Source organism: Pundamilia nyererei, unplaced genomic scaffold, assembly GCF_000239375.1.
Source record: "Pundamilia nyererei isolate P.nyererei 1_Seehausen unplaced genomic scaffold, PunNye1.0 scaffold00204, whole genome shotgun sequence".
NCBI lineage: Eukaryota > Metazoa > Chordata > Actinopteri > Cichliformes > Cichlidae > Pundamilia > Pundamilia nyererei.
In genome coordinates, this window is record NW_005187605.1 from 774,137 (window position 1) to 795,784 (window position 21,648).

General features: G+C 42.0%; 2 protein-coding genes across 3 annotated transcripts in view; one reads left to right on the plus strand and one right to left on the minus strand.

The window, feature by feature from the left end:
• ddhd1b (DDHD domain containing 1b) overlaps positions 1-9,522 on the minus strand; it is a 28,516-nt gene extending 18,994 nt beyond the window's left edge. Inside the window, exons 1-5 of the mRNA XM_005747784.1 lie at positions 8,574-9,522; positions 6,439-6,615; positions 5,885-6,013; positions 3,832-3,979; positions 3,624-3,733 (exon numbers count right to left, since the gene is read on the minus strand). Of these exons, the coding sequence (XP_005747841.1) occupies positions 3,624-3,733; positions 3,832-3,979; positions 5,885-6,013; positions 6,439-6,615; positions 8,574-9,288 (1,279 nt within the window). The 5' untranslated portion in view covers positions 9,289-9,522. The remainder of the gene's footprint in view (positions 1-3,623; positions 3,734-3,831; positions 3,980-5,884; positions 6,014-6,438; positions 6,616-8,573) is intronic.
• Positions 9,523-14,479: 4,957 nt separating this feature from the next.
• Positions 14,480-21,593, plus strand: cgrrf1 (cell growth regulator with ring finger domain 1). 2 transcript variants are annotated; one of them, XM_013914553.1, is made up of 6 exons: positions 14,480-14,718; positions 16,648-16,784; positions 17,105-17,282; positions 18,447-18,594; positions 19,002-19,109; positions 20,009-21,593. In XM_013914553.1, exons 1-6 carry the CDS (start codon positions 14,615-14,617, stop codon positions 20,309-20,311), a joined length of 978 nt encoding a protein of 325 aa, XP_013770007.1. In that variant the 5' UTR covers positions 14,480-14,614; the 3' UTR covers positions 20,312-21,593. The 2 variants fall into 2 exon arrangements, with proteins under 2 accessions (XP_013770007.1, XP_013770009.1); XM_013914555.1 differs by having other exon boundaries at positions 14,484-14,561.
• Positions 21,594-21,648: the final 55 nt, after the last annotated feature.

Sequence of the window (21,648 nt, forward strand, 5' to 3'; positions counted from 1 at the left end):
GTTTTAGACCGCTTCGTGTTTCCATCTGCTGACTAGCTTCATGGTGATGCTGATTTCCTTTTCTAGCAGGACTAAATGGTTTGCTGAATAAGTTCTTACTGAGGTTGATGGGCAAGGCAGCTTGTCCGACCTGAACCCCAGAAAGAATCAAAAACACAGATGAGCTATCAAAGCAATCTGGGCTTAACAGAGCTGATCACCTCTATGCCACGCTGCATCGACGCTATAAAGGATATTTCATGAGCTATAAGGTCATCACGGGCTGTAAGCTAATCATCAAAATAAAAAAAAGGAAAAAGCTAAATATATATTACAATATTGTAATTCTTTATTTAGTTTTTGCACTAGTATTTAAAAATCTTAATAGAAATTCAGTTAAAGATCAGAATACAGAACAAAACACGAGGATGATGGTAGATTTCTTTTCTTAAAAGTAATCCAGCATGGCACTAAATCACTCCCTGTAAAAAAGAATTTGTCACATTTCTTGTTATATTACTTTTGGATTACTCAGTAATATGCCCTGAAGTGCACTCTGACACAATGACCAGATAACAATATAAACCTGAGCTATAGTCTCCCATGCTGACACAAATCACTATCCTAATCAGGACATACATGTGCTCTTTTTCTTAGTCTTTACATAAAACCACAAAAACAACATCACAAAGCAGCTGAAAACCAGCTCAAAGGAATTCCCTCAGTGATTTTACTTTAGAATATATACGGACAGAAATGAAGTCTGCAATGCTGCAAGCCTGACTGCTCATCACCACTTTTGTTGACTGTTAAGGTTCAGGCTCTGGCTACATCCTGGTTCAGCATATGCTCAGCTTTAACATTACTCTGGATTCTTCTGTAGCTTTATGTCAGCATGCTGTTTGTGTAGACGTATGCAAAGAGCAAGAGTTGTATTGGTTTTGTCCCAGATGCAGTTTGCACTCTACCAGCGTACTTTTGCCTTTTTGTGCAATTAAAATCAAAGTAAAGTCCATATTTCCATTCCTCAGAAAACATTGTTGTAATTTAGTCTGCCTCTGGTGTGGTATTGAGAAATTTTGAAAGTCTTTCACTGCATTACCTAATGTGGATAGTTGTTCAAGAGCCAAAGACCACTTGTGGAGAGCTACAGAAAGACCTGGAATCAGCAGGTACAATTGTTTTGAAGAAAACAGTAAGTAATGCACTCAACCGCCATGGACTGTATGCATGCATCTACTAGGATGATGAAGATAAAACGCCGGTGGATGTGTGATACTGAAAACAGGAAACTCTCAACTGTTTTCAGAGAAAGAAAATAATGGCTCAGCCAATCTGTTGACCTCAATCGCATTTAGAATCTATGGAGAGTACTAATGCTCTGAGTCCATAAAAGGGGCCCACAGAGCCTCAGAACCTGAAGACTATTTGTGTGGAAGAATTATCAAGCATCACACTGCACTCGACTAGTTTCTCCATACAGGAGGCATCTTGAAGCCGTCATCACCAACAAAAACTTTTGTACAAAGTGGTAATTGCATTTCGGTAAGCATGTTCAATACCTTTTTTTGTGTCATTTCTCATTATTACACATTAACTACTTAATTTATAGATAGATAAGATATTTTTATTGATGCCCATGGGGAAATTGACTTACAGCAGAAGACACCTGACATTCAAAAACACCACATAAAAAACAAACACATCACCATAAAAAACATAAGCACACAATACATAGACACTTTGGCTTTCCTTATATCTTAGGGATGATTTTATACCACACCAACTTGGCAGCCTATGTGTTGCTTATGTTCAGAATTTTGATGGCTTGAGGAAAAAAAGATCATTTGGACGTATTTTCTGTGAACAAAGTGGGACAATAGCGCTGTGCAGATAATAATAATCCAATAATAGAAAAGGTAAGTGGATGCCTTACATCACTCACAATATTATTTGCTTTACTCCATGCCCAGTCCCTAAAAATGCTTTCTAAACTTGCAGTTTAGAAATGTAATAGCAATGCAGTTCCAGGCAACTTACTAGCTAGTATCACTGTCTTTCTAGTCATCTTTTTCTGTGCCTCAGAGACATTTTCCAAACCAACAAATAATACAAGAACTAAACACACTTTTAATAAAAGCCCAACAAAACATATGAAGCATTTTAGTTATGTTTTATGGTCGAGCATAACGCCCAGACATTTGTATTCAGTCACACACTGGATCAGCTCTCCATTTAATTTAGGCTGGGATACTGGATTCCTCCTCAAATCTACTGGCATTTGGTCTTTGTGGTGTTGAGGACAAGATTTGCCCTCTCACACCATTTAATAAAATATTCAAGAACTGGCCCATCCTCCCCATCATACATGAGGCTCTCTAAAGCTGTATCATCTGCATAATTAATAAAAAGTCTGTTTTGAAAGGTGCTATTACAGAGGAAAAGTCCACAAATAAAATCTTGGCATGAGCCTTTGCTTTTTCCAGATGAGCATGTAGTAAGCAGCAAAATTAATACAGCATCTTCCACCCCTCTCTAGGGTTGATAAGAAAATAGCATGAGGTCTATAAGACCTTGAGTTTTCGATACCATGTACCTTTTCACCACATGTTCAAAACATTTTATGCCCAGAGATGTGGGTGCAACTGATCTGAAGTCTTTTGGACCCAAAGGTCTAGGGAACTTTGGAACAGGAACAGTTACTGACACTTTCCAGATATTTGGTATCGTATGACTGTTAAAAGAAAATCAAACAAAAAAAACTGAAAAATATTTTTCAAATACTCCCACAGACATTGTCAGGATCTGAACTTTTTGGGGGTTTACAGCCTCCGAAAACTTGCAATACTTTTGATTCTGTAATAAAGTCCAAGGAAGGAGTTGGTGAGGACGGCAACTCAACAGCACAGTCATTTCTGCTGCCACTATCAAAGCAGCAGAAAAGGGTGTTTAGCTGATTGGCCATCTCCAGACCCTCACTAACCTGCAGGTTGAGGGAAGCCTTCCCCCTACCTTGATGTGGGACATTTATCATGGGTTTGATACTCTGCCGCGCTTCTCTGGAATTACTAGATGTGTCACAGCACCCTCTAACTTTTGATTGTACTTTTAATTTGTCTCTGGAGGTCACTTCTGGCTATGTCATCATAGTCTTTAAAAGTCTTTTTCTTCATTTGCATAACCTTTACAAGTTTTGGATGGGACCACTAAATTCACACAGAAATGTATATAATCAGTCACCTGTTTGGTACAGTCATTAATGTTAGCACTTTTAAATACTTAGACATCTATGGTTTGATTTCTTTGCATGTGTGGATTAGATGGGTTGTTACTAACATCTAGTGAGAATTTTATGTCATTAGCGCCTCTAGAAATATATTTTACATAGAAAAACTGTGATGTGTTCAATGCTTATTTACCCACTGTATATGTTCAACATTTGACATAGAAAAAAAAATGTGCTGAACAAAAATAAGATTCACTAAGTATTTATGCAAATTTTGATCCTGTTTTAGAAGATGAAACTCTGAGTCAGTTTAATGTAAAGTGTTGTAAGCAGGCTTTTCACACGTGCTGTAGCAGAAAAAAAAAAACTGCATAATAAGCTTGCGAGCAATCCAAAACAAAAGTGTTGTAAAACATACCTCCATCGAGACACAGTTTGGACCTCCACTCCACAGGAAGGAACTCTACATGCTCTGTGGTGCGATCTGAGAAGTGTTTCTCCTCCATCTTTCTGGCAGCATCTCTCATCCTATCCAGCAATTAAAAATAAATAAACTGTTACTTCCAAAATTACTCTAATTTTAATTTGTTATCTGGTCTTGCAATGGAAACACCATAATTTCTCACATGCTGGTGTTCCTGATAATGCGACCCTGGTCCATCTTCTGGCCAATGCCATGCACCACAAATACAATGTGTGTGGTTTCAGGTGGGGTGTCTTCAGGTGCAGCCTCTTCCACGTACCCTCGATGGAGACGTGTCCCACTGCTGGAGGCTGAGGACGTGAGAGACAGGTACAGGGCTGTGAAAAAAGTATTTGCTCTCTTCCTGTTTTTTTTAGTCCATCCAGCCATTCATCCATTTTCTTCTGCTTCTCCAGGGCCAGGTCGCGGGGGACGCAGTTGAATGCCTTCTTCACATGTACTTCACATGTATACTGGTAGTCAAACTCCCATGCAACCTCAAATATCCTCAAAAGGATAGGGAGCTAGTCCAGTGTTACGTGACCAGGACGAAAACTGCATTGTCTCTCTTGTATCCGAACTTTCCAGCACCCCCCCCTATAGTTGGAGCACCACTCTGGTCTGCCAATACAACGGTACCACTTGAGATCGCCACATGACATTGTAGAGGCGTGTCAACCAAGACAGCCTTACAACATCCAGAGCCTTCAGGAACTCAGGGTGAACCTCATTCATCCCAGGGGCTCTACCACCAAGGAGCTCAGTAGCCTCACCCCCAGTGATGATTGAGTCATGCCCCTCATCTGCTTCCTCTATGGAAGACCTTCCAGTGTGATTAAGCAGGTCCTCAAAGTATACCTTCCACTGCCTAACAATATCCTCGGTTGAAGTCAGCACACCACCCCATTATTCACCGTGTGGGTAAAGCACTGTTCTACCCCTCCTGACTCACAGAACCACTTCAAGGCAGTCCAAAAGTCTTTCTTCATGGCCTTACTAAACTCCTCCCTCACCCGAGTTTTTGATTTAGCCACTGCCTAAGCCACATTCCACTTGTCCTGCTGGGACCCATCGGCTGTCTCCAAAGTCCCACAGGCTAACCAAGCCGAGTAGAATTCCTCACCAATGGAGGTGCGGAACACGGTCCGTTCTGACTCAATGTCCCCAGTCTCCCTCGGAATGCTGTTGAAGCTCTGTCAAAGGTGGGTGCTGAAAATCCCACATCAGCGTTGAAGTCTCCCAGTAGCACAACAGAGTCCTTAGGTGGAGCACCCTTAAGAACACCACCCAGGAACTCCAAAAGGCCAAGTATTCTGAACTGTTGTTTGCCACATAAGCACAAACAACAGTCTTCATTCGTTCCCTGACGCAAAGGCATAGAGAACAAACACTTGCACTCACAAGGGAAAAATCCAACATACAGGCAGCAAGCCAATGAGATACCAAGATACCCACCCCAGCCCACTCCCTCTCACCAAGGGCAACTCTAAACAGAGGCAGAGTCCAGTCCCTCTCAGGGAGACTAGTTCCAAAGCCCAAAAGATTCAATTGAGGTGAGCCCGATTATATCTTGCCAGTTGCTCTCAACCTCATACACTAGCTCAGGCTCAATCCACCAGACAGGTGACATTCCATGTCGTGATCACCAGCCTCGGTAGCCAGGATTGTTTTAGTTTGCTGCACAAATGTTTAAGAACATAAAACAAATTCTAAAATATAACCTGAGTAAATAAAAAATCAGCTCAATATCACAAGCAGCACACAGGTCTGGTTACTGCTCACTTAAATAGAATCTCTCTGACAAAGCGAACTAGGCAAAAAAAACACAATTTTGAATATCAAAACAGCAAGTCCACCTCTGAATGGCTGAAAAAAACAAAAACAAAATTAAAGTTTTGGAGTGGCCTAATCAAAATCCAGACTTTTTTTTGTTGAAATTATGTTTAGTTTCATGACATATTTCAGCTCAGAAGGACACTAAAACATCCTCGTCTTTGCAGCAGCTGGAGTTCCTTGGTGACTACTACTGTCCTGTTTCCCTGATCCTGCATGGAATGTCAGCAGTACTCACCAGGTCAGCTTCGTGGGGTGCACCCCATTTCTCACCCAGTGACAGCTGGGATAGGCTCCAGGGTCAGATGACCCTGAATTGGATAAGCAGAAGAGGATGGATAGAATTCTTGGAATAGACAGAAAGTTTTAATCATCCTATATACCTTTAGAGAAGCCCAGTTTCTGAGTTACAGTACGTGCAATCTTCGAGGTGGTGGCATCGCTGTACAGATACACCTCATCCACACTGTGCCAGTCCACATGACTCCTGTTCAGCTTCAGACTGTGGCTAGCTGTGAGAAGTCACACTGTAATTAAGAGCAACTGACATAATTCATGCAGAATAATTAATTCACCAACTCCCATGACAGTATGCAGAATTGGAGTTAATTGGATCACTGCATTTTAAAATGTGTTACTTTTTGTTGATTATGAAAATATTTGACTTGTTATATATTCTTATTCCCATGGACAGATATAACTGCTGTGAAGACAGAATTCCCCAAATCTGGAAATATCTTATTTTATTACAGATTTTAGAATCAATAAACCCATGCATTATAGCATCACTTGACTTATTTTGTGAACTTCCTGTAAAAGACCATTCTGGCCAACAGAGACACACATCTACAGACATGGTTGCAAACACTCATCTTCTTTGCCTGACACACACACAATGGCATCTCTCTGTCTTTCCTGTCTGTTTTAAATTCCCTACCGTCCTTGCTGTCCACTGTGGTGGTCACTGCCTCGATCTCATAGGTGTCCCTCATCTGTTGCCCCCGGAAGCGTAAAAGATGTTCCTGCTCAATCAGATCACTCTCATCCTCCTCCAGTGGAAGCCAAGTTCCATCAATGAACCACTGGCCCCTCATCACAGGAATTCGGTCTTGCTCTGTGGAACAACATGTGAAGTTTATAAAAACAAAAATTGTAATCTAAGACAGAATGTTGGATCCCAGTAACAGTAAAGATGAACTAATTTTGAAAACATCAAACACAAAATTTTAAATTATTCATATCTGTCAGTGTGTGTGTGTGTGTGTGTGTGTCTAATCTAAGAATACTAAGCAAATGTGTAATTATAGGTTCAATTTAGAATTGACCCAAATTAGTTCATTAATATATTAATATATACACTATCATTAAAAAGTTTAAGAACATCCCTACAGAGAAATTGCAAAGAAAGTCAAGGTGTACAGTACAGTTTCCTTCACCAACAAAAGGCACTCAGAAACTGGGGCAAACGCTGACAGGAAGAGGTCTGACAGACCTATAGCCACAACTGAATCAGAGGACAAGTTTCTGAGAGTTAACGGCTTGTGTGATAGTCGGCTCATGGGACAACAGCTTCAAGCACAGCTTAAGAGTGGTCATAGTAAGCAAGTATCACTTTCAACTGTGAAGAGAAGACTTTGAGCTGCCGGTTTGACAGGACGTGTTGCAGCAAGAAAGCCATTGCTAAGAAGTCAGAATAAGACAAAGAGGCCATGAAACACAGACATTGGACTACTGAAGACTGGAAGATGGTATTATGGACTGATGTGGAAGAGGAAGTGTGATGGTCTGGGGCTGTTTTGCTGGATCCAGACTGGTGACTTGTAATAATAATAATGGATTGCATTTATATAGCGCTTTTCGGGGTCCTCAAAGCACTTCACAATTCCACTATTCATTCACCGTGCCATATCGCACCATCGGCCCCTCTGGCCATCACCAGTAGGCAGCAGGTGAAGTGTCTTGCCCAAGGACACAACGACCAAGACTGTCCGAGCGGGGCTCGAACCGGCAACCTTCCGGTTACGTAGAGAATAAGAGGCACCCTGAACCAACACGGCTACCACAGCATTCTGCAGCACCATGTAATATCCACTGGTATGTGCCTAGTTGGTCAGGGGTTCATCCCACAGCAAGATAAAACACAAGCCCAAGACCAGACCAGACCAGGCCAGACCTACCTCAGAAAAAAGAACAAGATAGTAAGCTTGAAAATATGGAGTGGCACAGTCCAGACCTAAACTCCATCGAACTGGTTTGGGATGAACTGGACAGAAGACTGAAAGCAAAGCAACCTACAAGTACCCCACATTTATGGGAACTTGTGCAACAGATATGGGAACTTTATGGAAAAATATTTTATGTCTATTGTAGAAAGAATGTCCCGGGTTGGTCAGCTGTTATATCTGCCAAAGGGGGCTACTTTGATGAGTCAGAATAAATGTTAGTCTATAAATTAATTCCATGGTTTCTTTTTCTTTTTTTTTAACTCTAATTGCTTAATTGTACTATGCTTTCATTTCAGAGTGTAATAGGAGAATAAAGTGCATAACTTTCAATAAAAAACTAGAAAAATTGCAGTGTTCCAAACCTTTGACCAGTAGTGTGTATATATGTATTCCTGCTCTCTGCTCTACATCCCTGTAAAGTATTGCTGTTGTGTTGGACAAAGTCTTGAGAAGTCTCCTTCTAATATGTGACTAATTGTGCGGAAACAACTGTATTATTGTCTCGTTTCAAAGAGCATGTCTAAAAACATGCTTGTTAAGTGAACTGGTAGTTGGAACGTGGCCACGGATGTGAGGCAGATAAAGCACTTAATGTGTACAGAATAAAGCGCTGAGTGAATGCATGGCTCAGTGTGGTCTAAAGCACTTTGGGTGGTCAGTAAGACCATGACGATGTCAGTAACAGAGGACGTTTTTAAAGCAGCCTATTAGCTCAGTCCTCAGAGCTCAGAGGTGACAGAGTCAGCAGCAGCAGACGTTTCATTTTCTTAGAAGTGGTCAAAGATACTGACAGCAGAACACGTGCTAACAGTCCTAACAACAGCTATGTCATTACTGAGATGCTCACGGTTCCAATAAACAGGGTAGCATTCCTTTTCTTTGATATCCACTTCATAAAGGCCCCCTCTGACACACACTGCCTCCACGCTGGTGCCGCCGTTGTGGACCGGCTCTGTGATTTGCTCTGACACTGAGAGCTGTTGCACTGCCGGTTCCGCCCTGAAACTTGCACTGTCCACGGCCGAGCTTTCCGGCTGCAGCTCAGAGGACCCGGCTGTCTCCTTTTCGTCGGCTTCATTGGGATCCAGGGCCTTATCCTGGTTCTGGTCAACGAGCCGCCGGTAGATGATCTCGATTTTTAAAGAATCGTGTCCGACGAAAGGCTTCCACGTCCGTTTGTCCTCTTTGTAAAACCAGCGGACCTCCTCTGGCCCCAGCTCTGTAACGATGTCACCGCGGTGCCGGGAGCTGTTGGACCGGATGCGCTTTTTGGTTGTAAGGTTGCCATCGCTTTCGGTGTAGTTTGGCTCGAAATCCAGATAGGATGAGGCAGGATATTCAACCCGATCCAGGCCCAACATCATCCCATCCAAGGGCAGACGCGTGTCCAGTAAGCTGGACTGTGCCGACTCCTGGTCCCCATCACCGATGCTGTCCGCTAACACGCTGTCGTCAAAACCGGACACAAACACATCGTTTGCCATGTCCCACTCACTGCTGCTCACAGAGTTATTCTCGGAGCTCTGCTGCCGAATAGTCCCTTTTTCCTTTATACTGCTCATTTTTAGAGTCCACAGGAAAACTCACAGTGATGTCCTCCCAGCAGACCAGTGGACCCGATTAACGGTTTACTTTTCTGCACCTACTCACTGTCTTTCTTGCCATTATAGCTACACATTAAAGCTGAACAAAGTGGAGATAAATCCCTGCTTTCCTGGCCCCATTTGCATCCTCCTTTCTCTGATAATGGCTGGAATAAACACAATAAGCTATGATGGGATTCGCAGTCGCTCCCTAGTGTTAGGTAAAATACGAAAAGTGCAACTTCCTGTTCAAACGTTCAAAATAAACAGATTTTTCACAATAAGACGAAAATTGTAAACCCAACTAACGCGTGCGGCAGGACGCACACAACGCGCGTGCGTCCTGCGCGCGGTGAACTTACACATCCAGCTACAGACCTTTAATTTGAAGATCAGTCTGTTTTTTCACTGGTTTATTCAAAATCAGGTCAAACAATCGTCTGACATTTCATCTTATACTGTTTAGAATTTTGCTAAACTGACTATTAACCTGTCGTCGTGTCAAAATTAAATTCCAAAATACAATTGTTTGTAATAGCAGGAATCCCACGGTGCATCCAGTTCAATTAAGTTTTATTTATCCCGCGCCAAATCACAACAACAGTCGCCTCAAGGATCGCTCGATCCAGAAAGTATTTACAGCGCTTCACTCGTACCAAATTTTGTAATGTTACAGACTTATTCCGAAATGGATTCATGACAAAGTGAAATTCCAGGATTCCAGTGAGCGCAGTGACCTCTATCATCCATAAATGGAGTCTTCCTAGAGTTGGCCAAGCTGACCTATTTGTTAACAGTGCTCACAACAATTTTTCGAGTATGCAAATATCTCATAAACAGAGAAGCCATGTGAAATAAATGGAACCCAAACTCCAGTCTCAAACAGTCAAACATCATGCCCCAGTCACACACAACATCCATGAGGAAAGTTTATCAGCTGAACAGCACATGACATGCAGTTTCAGATTCTAGTTTCAGATTCTAGGATCAAATCTTTAGGTGACTCAGCCCCTGTTCATAATGTCATGCATAAAGTCCTGAAATTAATATTAATTATTCAATCAATATTCTGCTTTCACACTGGGTAAACAAACAAACAAACAAACAAACAAAAACTTTCAGTTATCAATGGATGCTTACACAGCTACAATGTTCATTTACAACAGTGTCATATTTGCTATGTCCACCTCCAGACTGTCACAGAGCTTTGCACTGCTACAGATAGACAAGCACACAGCTTCCCCCCCCCCCCAGTAACAGGTTTGTAACACTGAACAGTACTTTAAGATGAATTTAAAGAGGTCAGTAAAAGTGCTTTTCAACAGCTCTGGAGTATTAAACAGTTTTCATGAACATGGGTGTAAACATGGCTGGCACACACATTAAGATAAGCTCTTTAACTAATAATAGTTAGTCGCCTGTTATGATTAACGTAGTGGCAAGTAGATTTCAGGTTGCAGATGGAATATTAAGCTGTTTAGATGTGGAGAACATGGGGCAAACCAGGAGTGTTGCTGGCAGTGCACAGAACCAGGGGAAGCTGAGAGCTTCGAGAAGTAATCTGAGCAAGCAAAGACTGAAATGTGGACCAAAGCTGTGGAGTCAAATGGGTTTCCATCCATCCTAAAGATCTGAGCTGAAGATTTAAAGCTGCAGACTGAAGCTGGTCTTATGCTCCTCCGTTTTATGCTGTCTGCTGCACTCCAAGATTTGGGCCACTCTTGCTTGCATTGTTGTTGGTCAGTCCACCAGCTACAGAGAAGAATGAAGTTATAACATTCAAAGATCTGAAAGCGAGAGTTAAAAAATATGAAAAGTGTGCACTGCAGCCACTGTCTGTCGGCAGGGCAAAAAGGAAGGGGATTAAATATAATAAAAAGACAGAAAAGCATGCTGTATGGTCAACTGCTGCACAAAATATAGTTGATAATAGGAGTGAGAAGGGACAATAATTTCACCCTAGTGCATGCGGATATCACTTTGTATTAGTTCTGATGGATTGTGCAACACGAAATCCCAAAGCAGTGCTACTGTGCACCTTTTTTTTTTTTTTACAAAGAGTGTTGCACAGGAAGCAGTGAAACGAATGGCTGAGTTTCAGGCCATTTTCTGAGTTGGCATCCTGAAAGAAATACTGACTGACCAGGACACATCGTGTATGTCTCGCACACTAAAAGAACTGCGTGAATTATTGGGAATTACCTTTGAGAAAGTCATGGTGTTAGACCTAAAGAAAGAAAACTGGAAGCAAGGTCCAAGACCAACTAAAATGAGATTTAATACATTCTGGACACTCTGGGGGCAAAGCTTCACATGTTAGGGGTGTAGATCTCCTGGAACACCATTTGGAGACGGTTACCCTACAGGTTACCTGAGCATTAGGGACAATTTGTTCAAAGAAATTGTCTGAAATGCTAAAAATGTGAGTAATAGAAGAGTCACACAGTGCCTGGTGTAGCCCCGTAGTTCTTGTAGTAAGGAAACATGGATCTATCACAAGGTAAATGAGGTGTCACAGTTTGATGCATATCTGATGCTTCGGTCGACTGTGTGAAGACTCGCCTGATTCACCTGATTCACTCATATCCATGTGCATCAGGGTCGACGATGATGCTTGGTTGCATCGGGGCAGACAACAGGCTTGGCAGCTTCGTGACTACAAGATGGCTGCAAACAGACGGAACAATGACCTGTGGCATTTGTATAACCTGTATAACTGTAACCACATACAACATTTGTGCCCAGAAATGCTTTAAAATGTTAATTGGTGTAATAAAGGTTCTCAAATAGAAATAAAAACAGGGTTTTTGCAGTATGGTGTGTGGACGTACTCTTTGTCTGAAGGTTGCTAAACTCTTGAGGGACACTTATTGCGAAACATAAATGGTGACTCAGGTCATGCACTATGCCAGCTTTTCTTTTTGATTACTTCATTGTTCAGTAACTATCAATATGTGAAGGAGCTCTGATGGTAACAATGGAGCTCCAACTTCCAGCGAGAACATTACAGTCAGTCAAATTCAGACAGATCATTATTACAGTACAGTCGCAGAAACACTATTTTGCAGCCGATGACCTCGCAATTCTAACTTAACTACATCTCAGGCACACTTCCCATAATATTCGGCATAATTTGAAGTATTATCTGGAAGTGGAAAATTCAAAATGCGTCTAATCTCCATGTTATTGAATGCACTTCTCAAAAATACAGCAGGATGTGGTACTCTGTTCTGCATTTCCTCCTGGTTGTTGTAATGAATAATCACATTGTCGGTTTAATGCAAACTTTGCAGCTGAGGTCCTAATCGATGCACTATCTTCTACATTGTTTTGGTATAAGGTTACCTAAGGGTTGACAGTGACAAAAATTTGGGAAGCACTGGACTTCCGAATTTTCACTTAGTATATTTATCTCACTTAAGAGCTCATCTGATATTTGAATCTCAGATTCTAATCGCAAGTCTTCGAGAGCCTCGTTTCTGGGTGTCAGCAAAAATGTTTAGTAAAGAGACGATTTCAGACTGATCTATCTCCACATTCAAATGTAAAATAAAACTATTTCTAAAAATACACATACATAGAACGGTATTCTTTCTTTAATATTAACATTGTTTAAGTCACCAAACACGTTGTGCAGCATAATAAAGACACACATTGCTGTCCCGGACCAGCTGTTATATGAGAGATTGAGAGATGGTCTCATTTTTGTTTCTTTAATGTTGTCTAAAACACCATCATCAGTAAAAATCAATTACACATTCATCTGTATTTTGAATGGTGAAATCAGAGTCTGAAAGAGTAAACAGTGAAAAACATTTCAAACACGTAAAGAAAGGCTACACCATGTCAGAGGAAGCTACGATATCAAATGTATCAGCTACCGTTTCTTAGTCTTCAGCTTTGTACATATGTAAAACTGCATTAAGGTGCTATAATTCCCCTGTTATCAAAACGCTGACAAAAGAGGCATGAAAAATAACAAATCTTTGGCCAGGTAAAATTAACACCCTGCCTTATCATAAGCACAGCAGGACACCACCATCTGTTTTAATCAGCTCTGAATTGGCTTTGGTCATCACAGAGGCTTATCTCCCAGCGTGACCTTCTGAAATCCCCCTTTGTCTGACTGATTTGAAACATAAAACCTCTTCCTCAGAAGGCCGTAAAATCAGTTACGTTTCCCACTGGTCAGCTCAAAGCCATTCTCCCCGCTCTCTTGTTGGTCTAAGCGAGAGCCTGCCTATCCCATATCGCAGGGATAGCTCAGTAGGTAGAGTGGCGGCCCCATGATCGGAAGGTCGGGGGTTCGATTCCCCTGAACAGCTACCCTGAGGTACCCCTGAGCAAGGTACCGTCCCTACACACTGCTCCCCGGGCGCCCAATGGCTGCCCACTGCTTCACTGAGTGAATGGGTTAAATGCAGAGAGCGATTTTCCCCACGGGGACCAATAAAGTACACTTTCTTTCTTTCTTCTTTCTATTGGTGATTCAGGGAGGAGCTCCCAGACAGCCAGTATTGTCAAGTGTGGACTTGAAGTTTGTGAGTTGGTGTATTTTTTTGGTGTATTTTCCACATGTAAAAGAGAAGGATAACACAAGTGAACACAAAATGCAGTATTCCATTATGATTTTTTTTGCTTCTACGGTTATAAATCACAGGGCCAGAACTCACTTTCTAAAAGTACTCTTATCCCTCCTTAGTATGAATGAAAAATGCAGTTAACATTTACATGATACGCGCAACTTTCTTGCTACTTTGTTGTTATTTTCGTGAATGGTCGGATGATCCGTCACAATGAATTATGGGGCGGCGTTTTCTCCTCCCCTCCTCCCCTTTCACAAAGGGTGGTCCAGTGTATCCTCTGCTAAAGGAAGTGCTGATGCTTCTTTCCTTAGTATTTGGAGAATATGAACAGCTCTTACTTACTATGACAGTTATCAGACTGTTTCAAATTATGGAAGAGGATTAAAGTCACTGGGGGAAAATGAAAGTGGGTGGGCACATCTTTTTTTCCAGAATTCTGAGAAAAAAAGTTAGGTTTCTGCCTTTTTTCTCAAATTTCTTTTTTCAGACATTTTCTCAAATTTTTGTGATATTTCACTCCACACCAGTTGGTGGCGGTAATGCACCATTTTGCTGTTTGACAACCACCAATACATAATAAAAAACAAAAAGAAGAAGAAGCTATTTCCGTGTTACGTCTCAGTGAGAACCTTGCTAAGCAAGATGGATTATTGGAATGAACCCAAGGTGTTATATGAGGTTTTTTAAATAAACACGCTTATTCTTGAAGCTGATGTGAAATGGCAGGGGTGTTTCTAGCCACACTCTACGAGTACTCTCCGCTCTTTTATATTAGTGTGGTGTCGCTTTGTTTCGTTGTAACCGCTGCTATGGTCCTCGGCTGGTAAGTTGTATTTAGCTAATATAGTTAGCCACACTTTGATATATAATTTACATTCGTTGTCACCACACAGGTACCCTTCGACTTTATATATTAACGACTTGAATGTGGCCTTCATGATATAACATAGCATGTAGGTCAGGCGCAGCGTGCTGTAACATGTCTATCAATCATCTTGCTTATTTTCTGTTGAACAAAATACTGCATTGACCTTTAATTAAAATAATCCAAACTATTTTTTACAGTCCATTAATTTTCACGGTTTCAGAACTAACTGGAGAAACTATCATAATTAAAAATCTGAGTTTAGTATCGTTCACATTGATACTTTAATCATAATGTTTACAGTCACTAATGACTGCCTTAAGACTGGAACCGACGGGCAAAAACAAATTTGATGATTTTTTCCCTCGGTGATGCTGCCAGACAATCATAGCTTCTGCACTGAGCGATCAATCTGGGACTTCTGGGCTTTGTTATGATGTTTGTGTTCCGGTGATGGGTGTGAAAATGTTCTTACCACACTACCTGGCGTTATCTACGCTAGTGTACTCACCATTGCTTAAGTTTGGTTTCTGGGTCTCATCGGGGTGCACTTTAGGGCTGTGGGTATTATGAAGATTACTAGAACAACCTCACAAATGTGCACACACAAACAACGAGGTGAAAAAAATAATGGGCTAGTGATGTTTCAAAATAATATTCGTTGTCAGAGGCCTCGACCTGTAGATGATAGTAAATATGACATGTGACTCGAGTAGCGCGGCTCACCATTTAATTCTTTTCTGATCCCCCGCCCAAAGGAGAAAAAATAAATAAAATCAATGTACAGGAGTCTGGCGTGGTTGTCTTTACTGTCCAGGTGGGTTAATACCGAGTGCTGTGAGCAGTGATGTGTCAGCAGGGAGCACACCTCTGTGGTCTTCCAGGTTTTCTGATTGCCACATGTAGTGAAGTTCTTACCTACAGTGACATCCTCTGTACACTGTGCAGTGTTGCTGGTTACTGTCTTCGCATACTCTTGGATGTTTATGTGGTCTCGCCGAGAGGCTTCACTCAGTGTGCCTAAAGTAGAAGTGCTAAGGCTGCATCCTCTGTTTGTCATTGGCTTTATGTGCTTCAGTGAGGTTTGTAAGCAGGTACAAGCATAATGGAAAGATGATCAGGTGGGGTCAGGGGGTTGCCTTGTATGTGTGTTGGTGGTTTGTGTACACCAAGAGTCCAGCATGTTCACCCCTCTGGTTTTAAAGTTGTTGTATTGCTTGAACTTGGGGAGCGCAGTCTTGAACCTGTTGTGGTTAAAATCCCCTCCAATCACAGCAGTGATTGGAGGGGATTGTTTAGGTAGAAGCCCAAATTTGCTGTCGTGTAGTCCTCCAAGTGCCTAATTAGAAATAACCTTAGCACTGGGAGCAGTGTACACAATGGCAGTGATAATAATGGTGAATGGCTGGCGTTTACACTGAGGAACTCTGCCATCTGTCATTTTTTCTCCTTGACAATTGGTTTTTCTTCCTCTGAAGTTTTTGCTCATTACCTGAATTTCTTTCATTTTCCAACCTAATAATTGCCTGTTATTCTTGAATATGTTATTCTGTGAAATGGACATGCAACACTTAGAAACAATTCAGACGTTGTATCTGGTTAGCTGATGAAGAAATAACAAATTGCTCAATCCTTTTACAATAAAGTTCAGAATCTGCACTTGAGTTGGATTTTTGATTGTTGATAATTGGTTGTAGAAACATTTCCAGGCATAACTGTGTCATGTTCTAGACTACAGTCAACATAGTAGCAGTTAATTCAGAAGAGCATGTTTCTACACAGCCAGCCAGTGTGTGCACCCCTCTGCATTTAATCGAATTGGTTTAGATTTAAGCGAGAACACCACCAGACAGAGAGACTCTGCTTACTCTCACCTCTTTTCTGTAGGTTTGGCTTTGACGTTCCAGTTATACTTCGCAGCTATGATGAGCAAGAGCCTAGCTTACCAGCCGCTGAGAAACAGATGGTTCAGGTGACCAATCCCTTCGCCCTGGAGTTGGGTTCTGGATCAGCAAGTGTTACCGGTGAGAACAGATGAGGAATGAAATAATGCTGTTACTGGGAAAAGGTATTTTTTTGGCCCAAAAGTATTTGGGGATGTGAAACTTCCATGCCTGCCTCCAGAAACATCCGTTAACCCTCATATTCTAGTGTGTTTCCAGAGGATGGTGTCCAGCTGGATGTACTAAATAGAAAAAACTGTAAATCTATTGACTGCCAAGAGAATGTTTCTGTGTAGTCTATATAATTATCAATTTGATTTGCGGTCTGCTGTTCAATGGAAAGAACTCTAAATGGTGATGCTGTGGAACACTGAACCTTTTTCTGTTTTTGCTCTGTTCAGACGGTGTGCTGGTGAGACCTTGTTGTCTGGAGTCCTGTGTCCTGAGCTGTTTCTGGGGCTGTGAGGTCAGTACCCTACAAGGAGTGCTACATGCCCACCAGCATGGCATGATGCTCAGCACCCACCAGCATTTCCAGGAAGCCCTGAACCTCCACTACTATTATTGCCAGAAATTCCAGTATCCTATTTGTTGCTAACCAAGTATCTCAGTGGTATGCCTCTGTCAAACAGTTTAGACTTAATCTTTGACCTGTGAGATCTAAAATTGTGTTGTTCAGTCGAGCTGGAGTGTAGAAATTTCTTCTTTCTTTTTTCACACTGTGTGTCACTCCCCTCTTCCCTCACTCCTGAACGAAACCCAGAGACATCTAAACTCCCCTACTTGGGGCGTCAACTCGTCCTTGACCCAGGGTGGGCTCTCCACCCTTTACTGGCCTCAGATTTAGAATGGGAGATTTCTATTCCTGCTATTTCAAACTCTGCTGTGAACCACTCTAGTGCAAGCTGGTGGCCACCACCACCTGACGAAGCCAACAGAACCACATCATCTAAAAAAAGCAGAGACGAGGCTGAGGCTACCAAAGTGGAAGCCTTCCGGCACCTGAATATGCCTAGAACTTCTGTCCATAAAATTTATTATGAAGAGAATCAGTGACAAAGAGCTCTAGCGGAGTAAAACACCTACCAGAAATGAGTCCGACTTATTGCTGCAATGCTGGTCTAATGTTCTACGACCAGGACGAACGCCACACTGTTAAGATTCAACTAATGGACAAATTGTCCTTTCCAGTATCCTGGAAAAGACCTTCATAGGGAGACTAAGGAGTGTGATCCCCTGTAGTTGGAGCACACCGATGTTGCAGCAGCCAGCCTTGATAGCCGGGTATCCAATTGCTAGGGCCTGTGCCACTTCCCTCTGCCTGAAACACATTGCACCTGACCCCAACGCTGTGTCCTGGAGGGGGTGGGCGTGCCCATGTTGTCTTTTTGGGGCTCCTTTCTTTCCGCCCAGCTGGACCAAGTGGGCTAGGGTCCGGTCATCAAACACTCTCCTTACAGCATAACAGCATAGTCCCTGAGATCACACAGTGGAGATGTGGCTTGTTTCCGCTTGTAGGAACCTTTGAGGTCCATTCAGGTGATTGGCACTGGACTAATTGTTACATGTGGTCTGTTCACGTTCTTGTGCCAATGGCAGCAAAGTTTGTGCTATTAGTCATCAGTCAAAGCAATCATTTCTAACATTTCCGCTCTTTGACTCATTGAGCTTCATGCTTTATGAAGGAAGACATGAAGCATGTCTTCATGTCTCCTGCCGTTAGTGTCTTTGACCTTCTCTCAGCATCAGCAGTGAAGATAGAGCGGAGCGGCACGCACAGATCCCCGCTGATCAGGGCATCACTGATTTTGGACCACTGCCAAGACAGCGCTACCCTCTCGTGGCTGTGCTGACCCTGGAAGAGGCACAAGAAAGACACGTGAACGACATTGTGAGTTTAATCATTTAATGTATTTATTTTATAAACATCTCCAGTTTGTCTTAAGGCTCTTTATACTGTGAGAAGGAAACCCACACAGGAAGGCCCCAACTGGGATTTGAACCAGGAACCTTCTTGCTGTGAAGCAACACTATATCATCTTGCCTTCACTCAGGGTAACAGTGTGGTCAAAATGAAGAGGGGCGTGGGGGGTAGAGAAAGTGGGCAGTGCATCATGAGAACTCCCCGAGCAGTCTGATCTAACCCTAACGATGAGTTTTATCTAATAAGAAAACTTAAAGTGTGTCAAAGTGGGAGCAGCCGTCAGTCAGAGAACAGCAACACTCACAGTGAGTTAAAAAAAATGCAGATTTACATGGTGAACTGGTAGAAGTGATTGTAAATGTTTTCTCTTTCAGGTGGCTAGTGTCATAGTTATTCATGTTCCTGATGACAAATACAAGCTTTCTGCACGGATTCTCTTCCAGTACCTCCTCACCTCACAAGGGAGCATGTACGAGTTAAAGGTTGGTCAATAATAATAATAATAATAATAATAATAATAATAATAATAATAATGCATTTGATTTCAAGGACAACATTAAATGTCAAAAATAACATAAAAGGTCCACTTCTTTGTACATTCTGATGTCAGTTTCATCAAACTGTCAGGACTTTGCTGTTATTTCTAGGTTGATGCTATTATTCTTATTAGTATTATTCCTTATACTGAGACCATTGTTATTCTGTCACTGACAAATTCAAAAACTGAGGTGAAGAATTGGCCAGAAAATGCACGAGAAGAACAAAACGGAATAGTTGTTGGCTTTGTTCAGTTATTTTTCACCCATGGTTTCAGAGGGGGTTGCGGTTATGACTTCATTTCCCACTGAAGCATAAATCCCAGTGACTCCTGGATTCTCCTGTGTCAGCGCAGCCAGCCAGCAATCAAGAAGCACTTGTGTTTAAAGGCCAAGAGTGAAAGTGGACAGTCTTTCCTTGGTTTTCACCATTAGAGTCATTGCTGCAGCCACGGCCAGCACAACAAAAAAGCAGCTTTTTTATTTAACCAACAATACAAACATCAGGAAGTTGGTTACTATTCTGTAGTGCCACATTATGGCACATTGTGGTTTCTATGGCCCTTAGAAACCAAAAGAGCAGGCTCTCTTAGTAGAGCTAGAATTCCCGTCACTTGCAGGATGAACACTCAGAGGAATTCACTGACTCTTCTTGCAGTTCTCACCCTGATGCAGATTACTGCAGATGCCTATCAGGCAGATCTTGTGGCTTTAGACTAGCAAAATGTCACATATTTTGTGTCGTGTCTGTCAGTGTCAATACACGTGTGAAAATCTCCAGTTTGCCAAGCACTTAGGGCCTTGTTACAGCAGTTTAAGAAAAACCTATCTCTTGTCTCTTGCAGCCTCTTTTCATGTCTGCTGACAGCGGGGGGATGTCTGGGTCTGCTGATTCGGGGCACACTTTCACACCCAGTGACACTCAGAGCGAGGATCAGATCCCAGTGATGGAGGAGGAGGACTGGTCAGAGGGGACGGAGGGCAGAGACTGTGTGGTGTGTCAGAATGCAGCAGTGAACAGGGTGCTGCTGCCCTGCAGACACGCCTGCATGTGTGACAGCTGCGTGTCCTTTTTCCAGCACTGCCCCATCTGTAGAGCCTTTGTCCAGGAGTCGTTTGCACTGACACAGAGCAATGACTGTCAGTGAACTGGTGAACATGATAGAAGAGATGACTACAAGGATCTGTCGCCTGTGTGACAGGTGTTTTGGTTAGCAGCAGATCAGACCTGTCTGTGCTCCTTTAAGGTCTGGTGGCTTTCTTTAAAACATTCTCCAGGACTTTACAGCGTTACCCAACTTCTGCAGTGCTTCAGCTAGCCTCTGGGATAGTTTCCTTTCTACGAGAGTGACACTGCCTCCACCATACATGGAAGGATGTTCTCGGGTTGTTCTGCAGTACTTTTGTTACACTAAACAGTTCCTCATGTTCACTCAGTTCTTCAGCAAACAGGAGTGTTCACAGTAATATTGTGATGTTTTCTGCCTCCTCTTGCTGAAAGTGGCATCACTGTGACCGCTTATGTTGTGGTTGTTACTCACAAAAGTAATGGATTAGATATTACTTGATAATCTTCCTAAAAGTAATACATTATATTACCTATATTCACCACTTTTGTGTTACTCCATAATTGTCTTATAGTTACCAGTTAATAATTTAAAACTACAGTTCTGCACAACATGCATACAAGCTGTGTTGTACTTTTGACATATGAACAGAAAAACAGCCCAGAGTGATGGCCGGGGTGATTCTATGGTAGAAACAGGTGGAAGTGGAAGCTACAAGGTTATTGTTGGCTTTGTTTTTCTTGTCCTTTAATTCAATAAAAAGATTGTCCAGAGTTTAGTTTCACTGTTGATGCTCATTAACTAAACTCTGGAACATTGTCCAGCTCCAACTTCTGAGTTCTGTGTCAAACTACACAGCAAAACTTTGATGCATTAGAAGGAACAGCATACATTTTCACTTCTATGATAATACTTTATCTTTCCGTGATAATTAAACTGCAGGTGTTTCTGTAAGACTTAAAGACCTTGATGACCTCTAATTTCTTGTTTGCTTACTCTGGATGGCATCATCATATCAAACGTAGACTGAGCCCATGTTTGACGTTTGTTTTTATATTTTCATTCAGTCTTTTATTTACAGCATGTTTTAAGTGACAATATAATGGTGGAATATGTTTTATATGAGCAGTGTGCAGCCTGCTGTACTAAAATCAGTGCGTCGCATGGTCACCGGAACATGCGTGTATTAATTTGGTGATTTATTAAATGTATGAATGTTGTACTTGATTCTAATCTGCTGCTGAGTCTCTTACGCTGAAGAAAATAATGCAGATAACAAAGAACACACATCACGAACACTCGTTCAACCAATCGCATTCATTTCACTTTGACCTGCAATAAACTGAAGCATTCATCTCTTTTACAAGTGTTCCGTTTGACTGCTATATTTTTATGTTCTTTACGATGCAGGTTTTCCC

What these genes read in the sequence shown, in the direction of transcription:
- cgrrf1 (XM_013914553.1), top strand. Translation starts at nt 14,615, where the DNA reads ATGGCAGGGGTGTTTCTAGCCACACTCTACGAGTACTCTCCGCTCTTT. An exon ending in TATTATTGCCAGAAATTCCA is followed by an intron (nt 17,283 to 18,446) that starts GTATCCTATTTG and finishes ACCTTCTCTCAG; the next exon opens with CATCAGCAGTGAAGATAGAG. An exon ending in GGAGCATGTACGAGTTAAAG is followed by an intron (nt 19,110 to 20,008) that starts GTTGGTCAATAA and finishes TGTCTCTTGCAG; the next exon opens with CCTCTTTTCATGTCTGCTGA.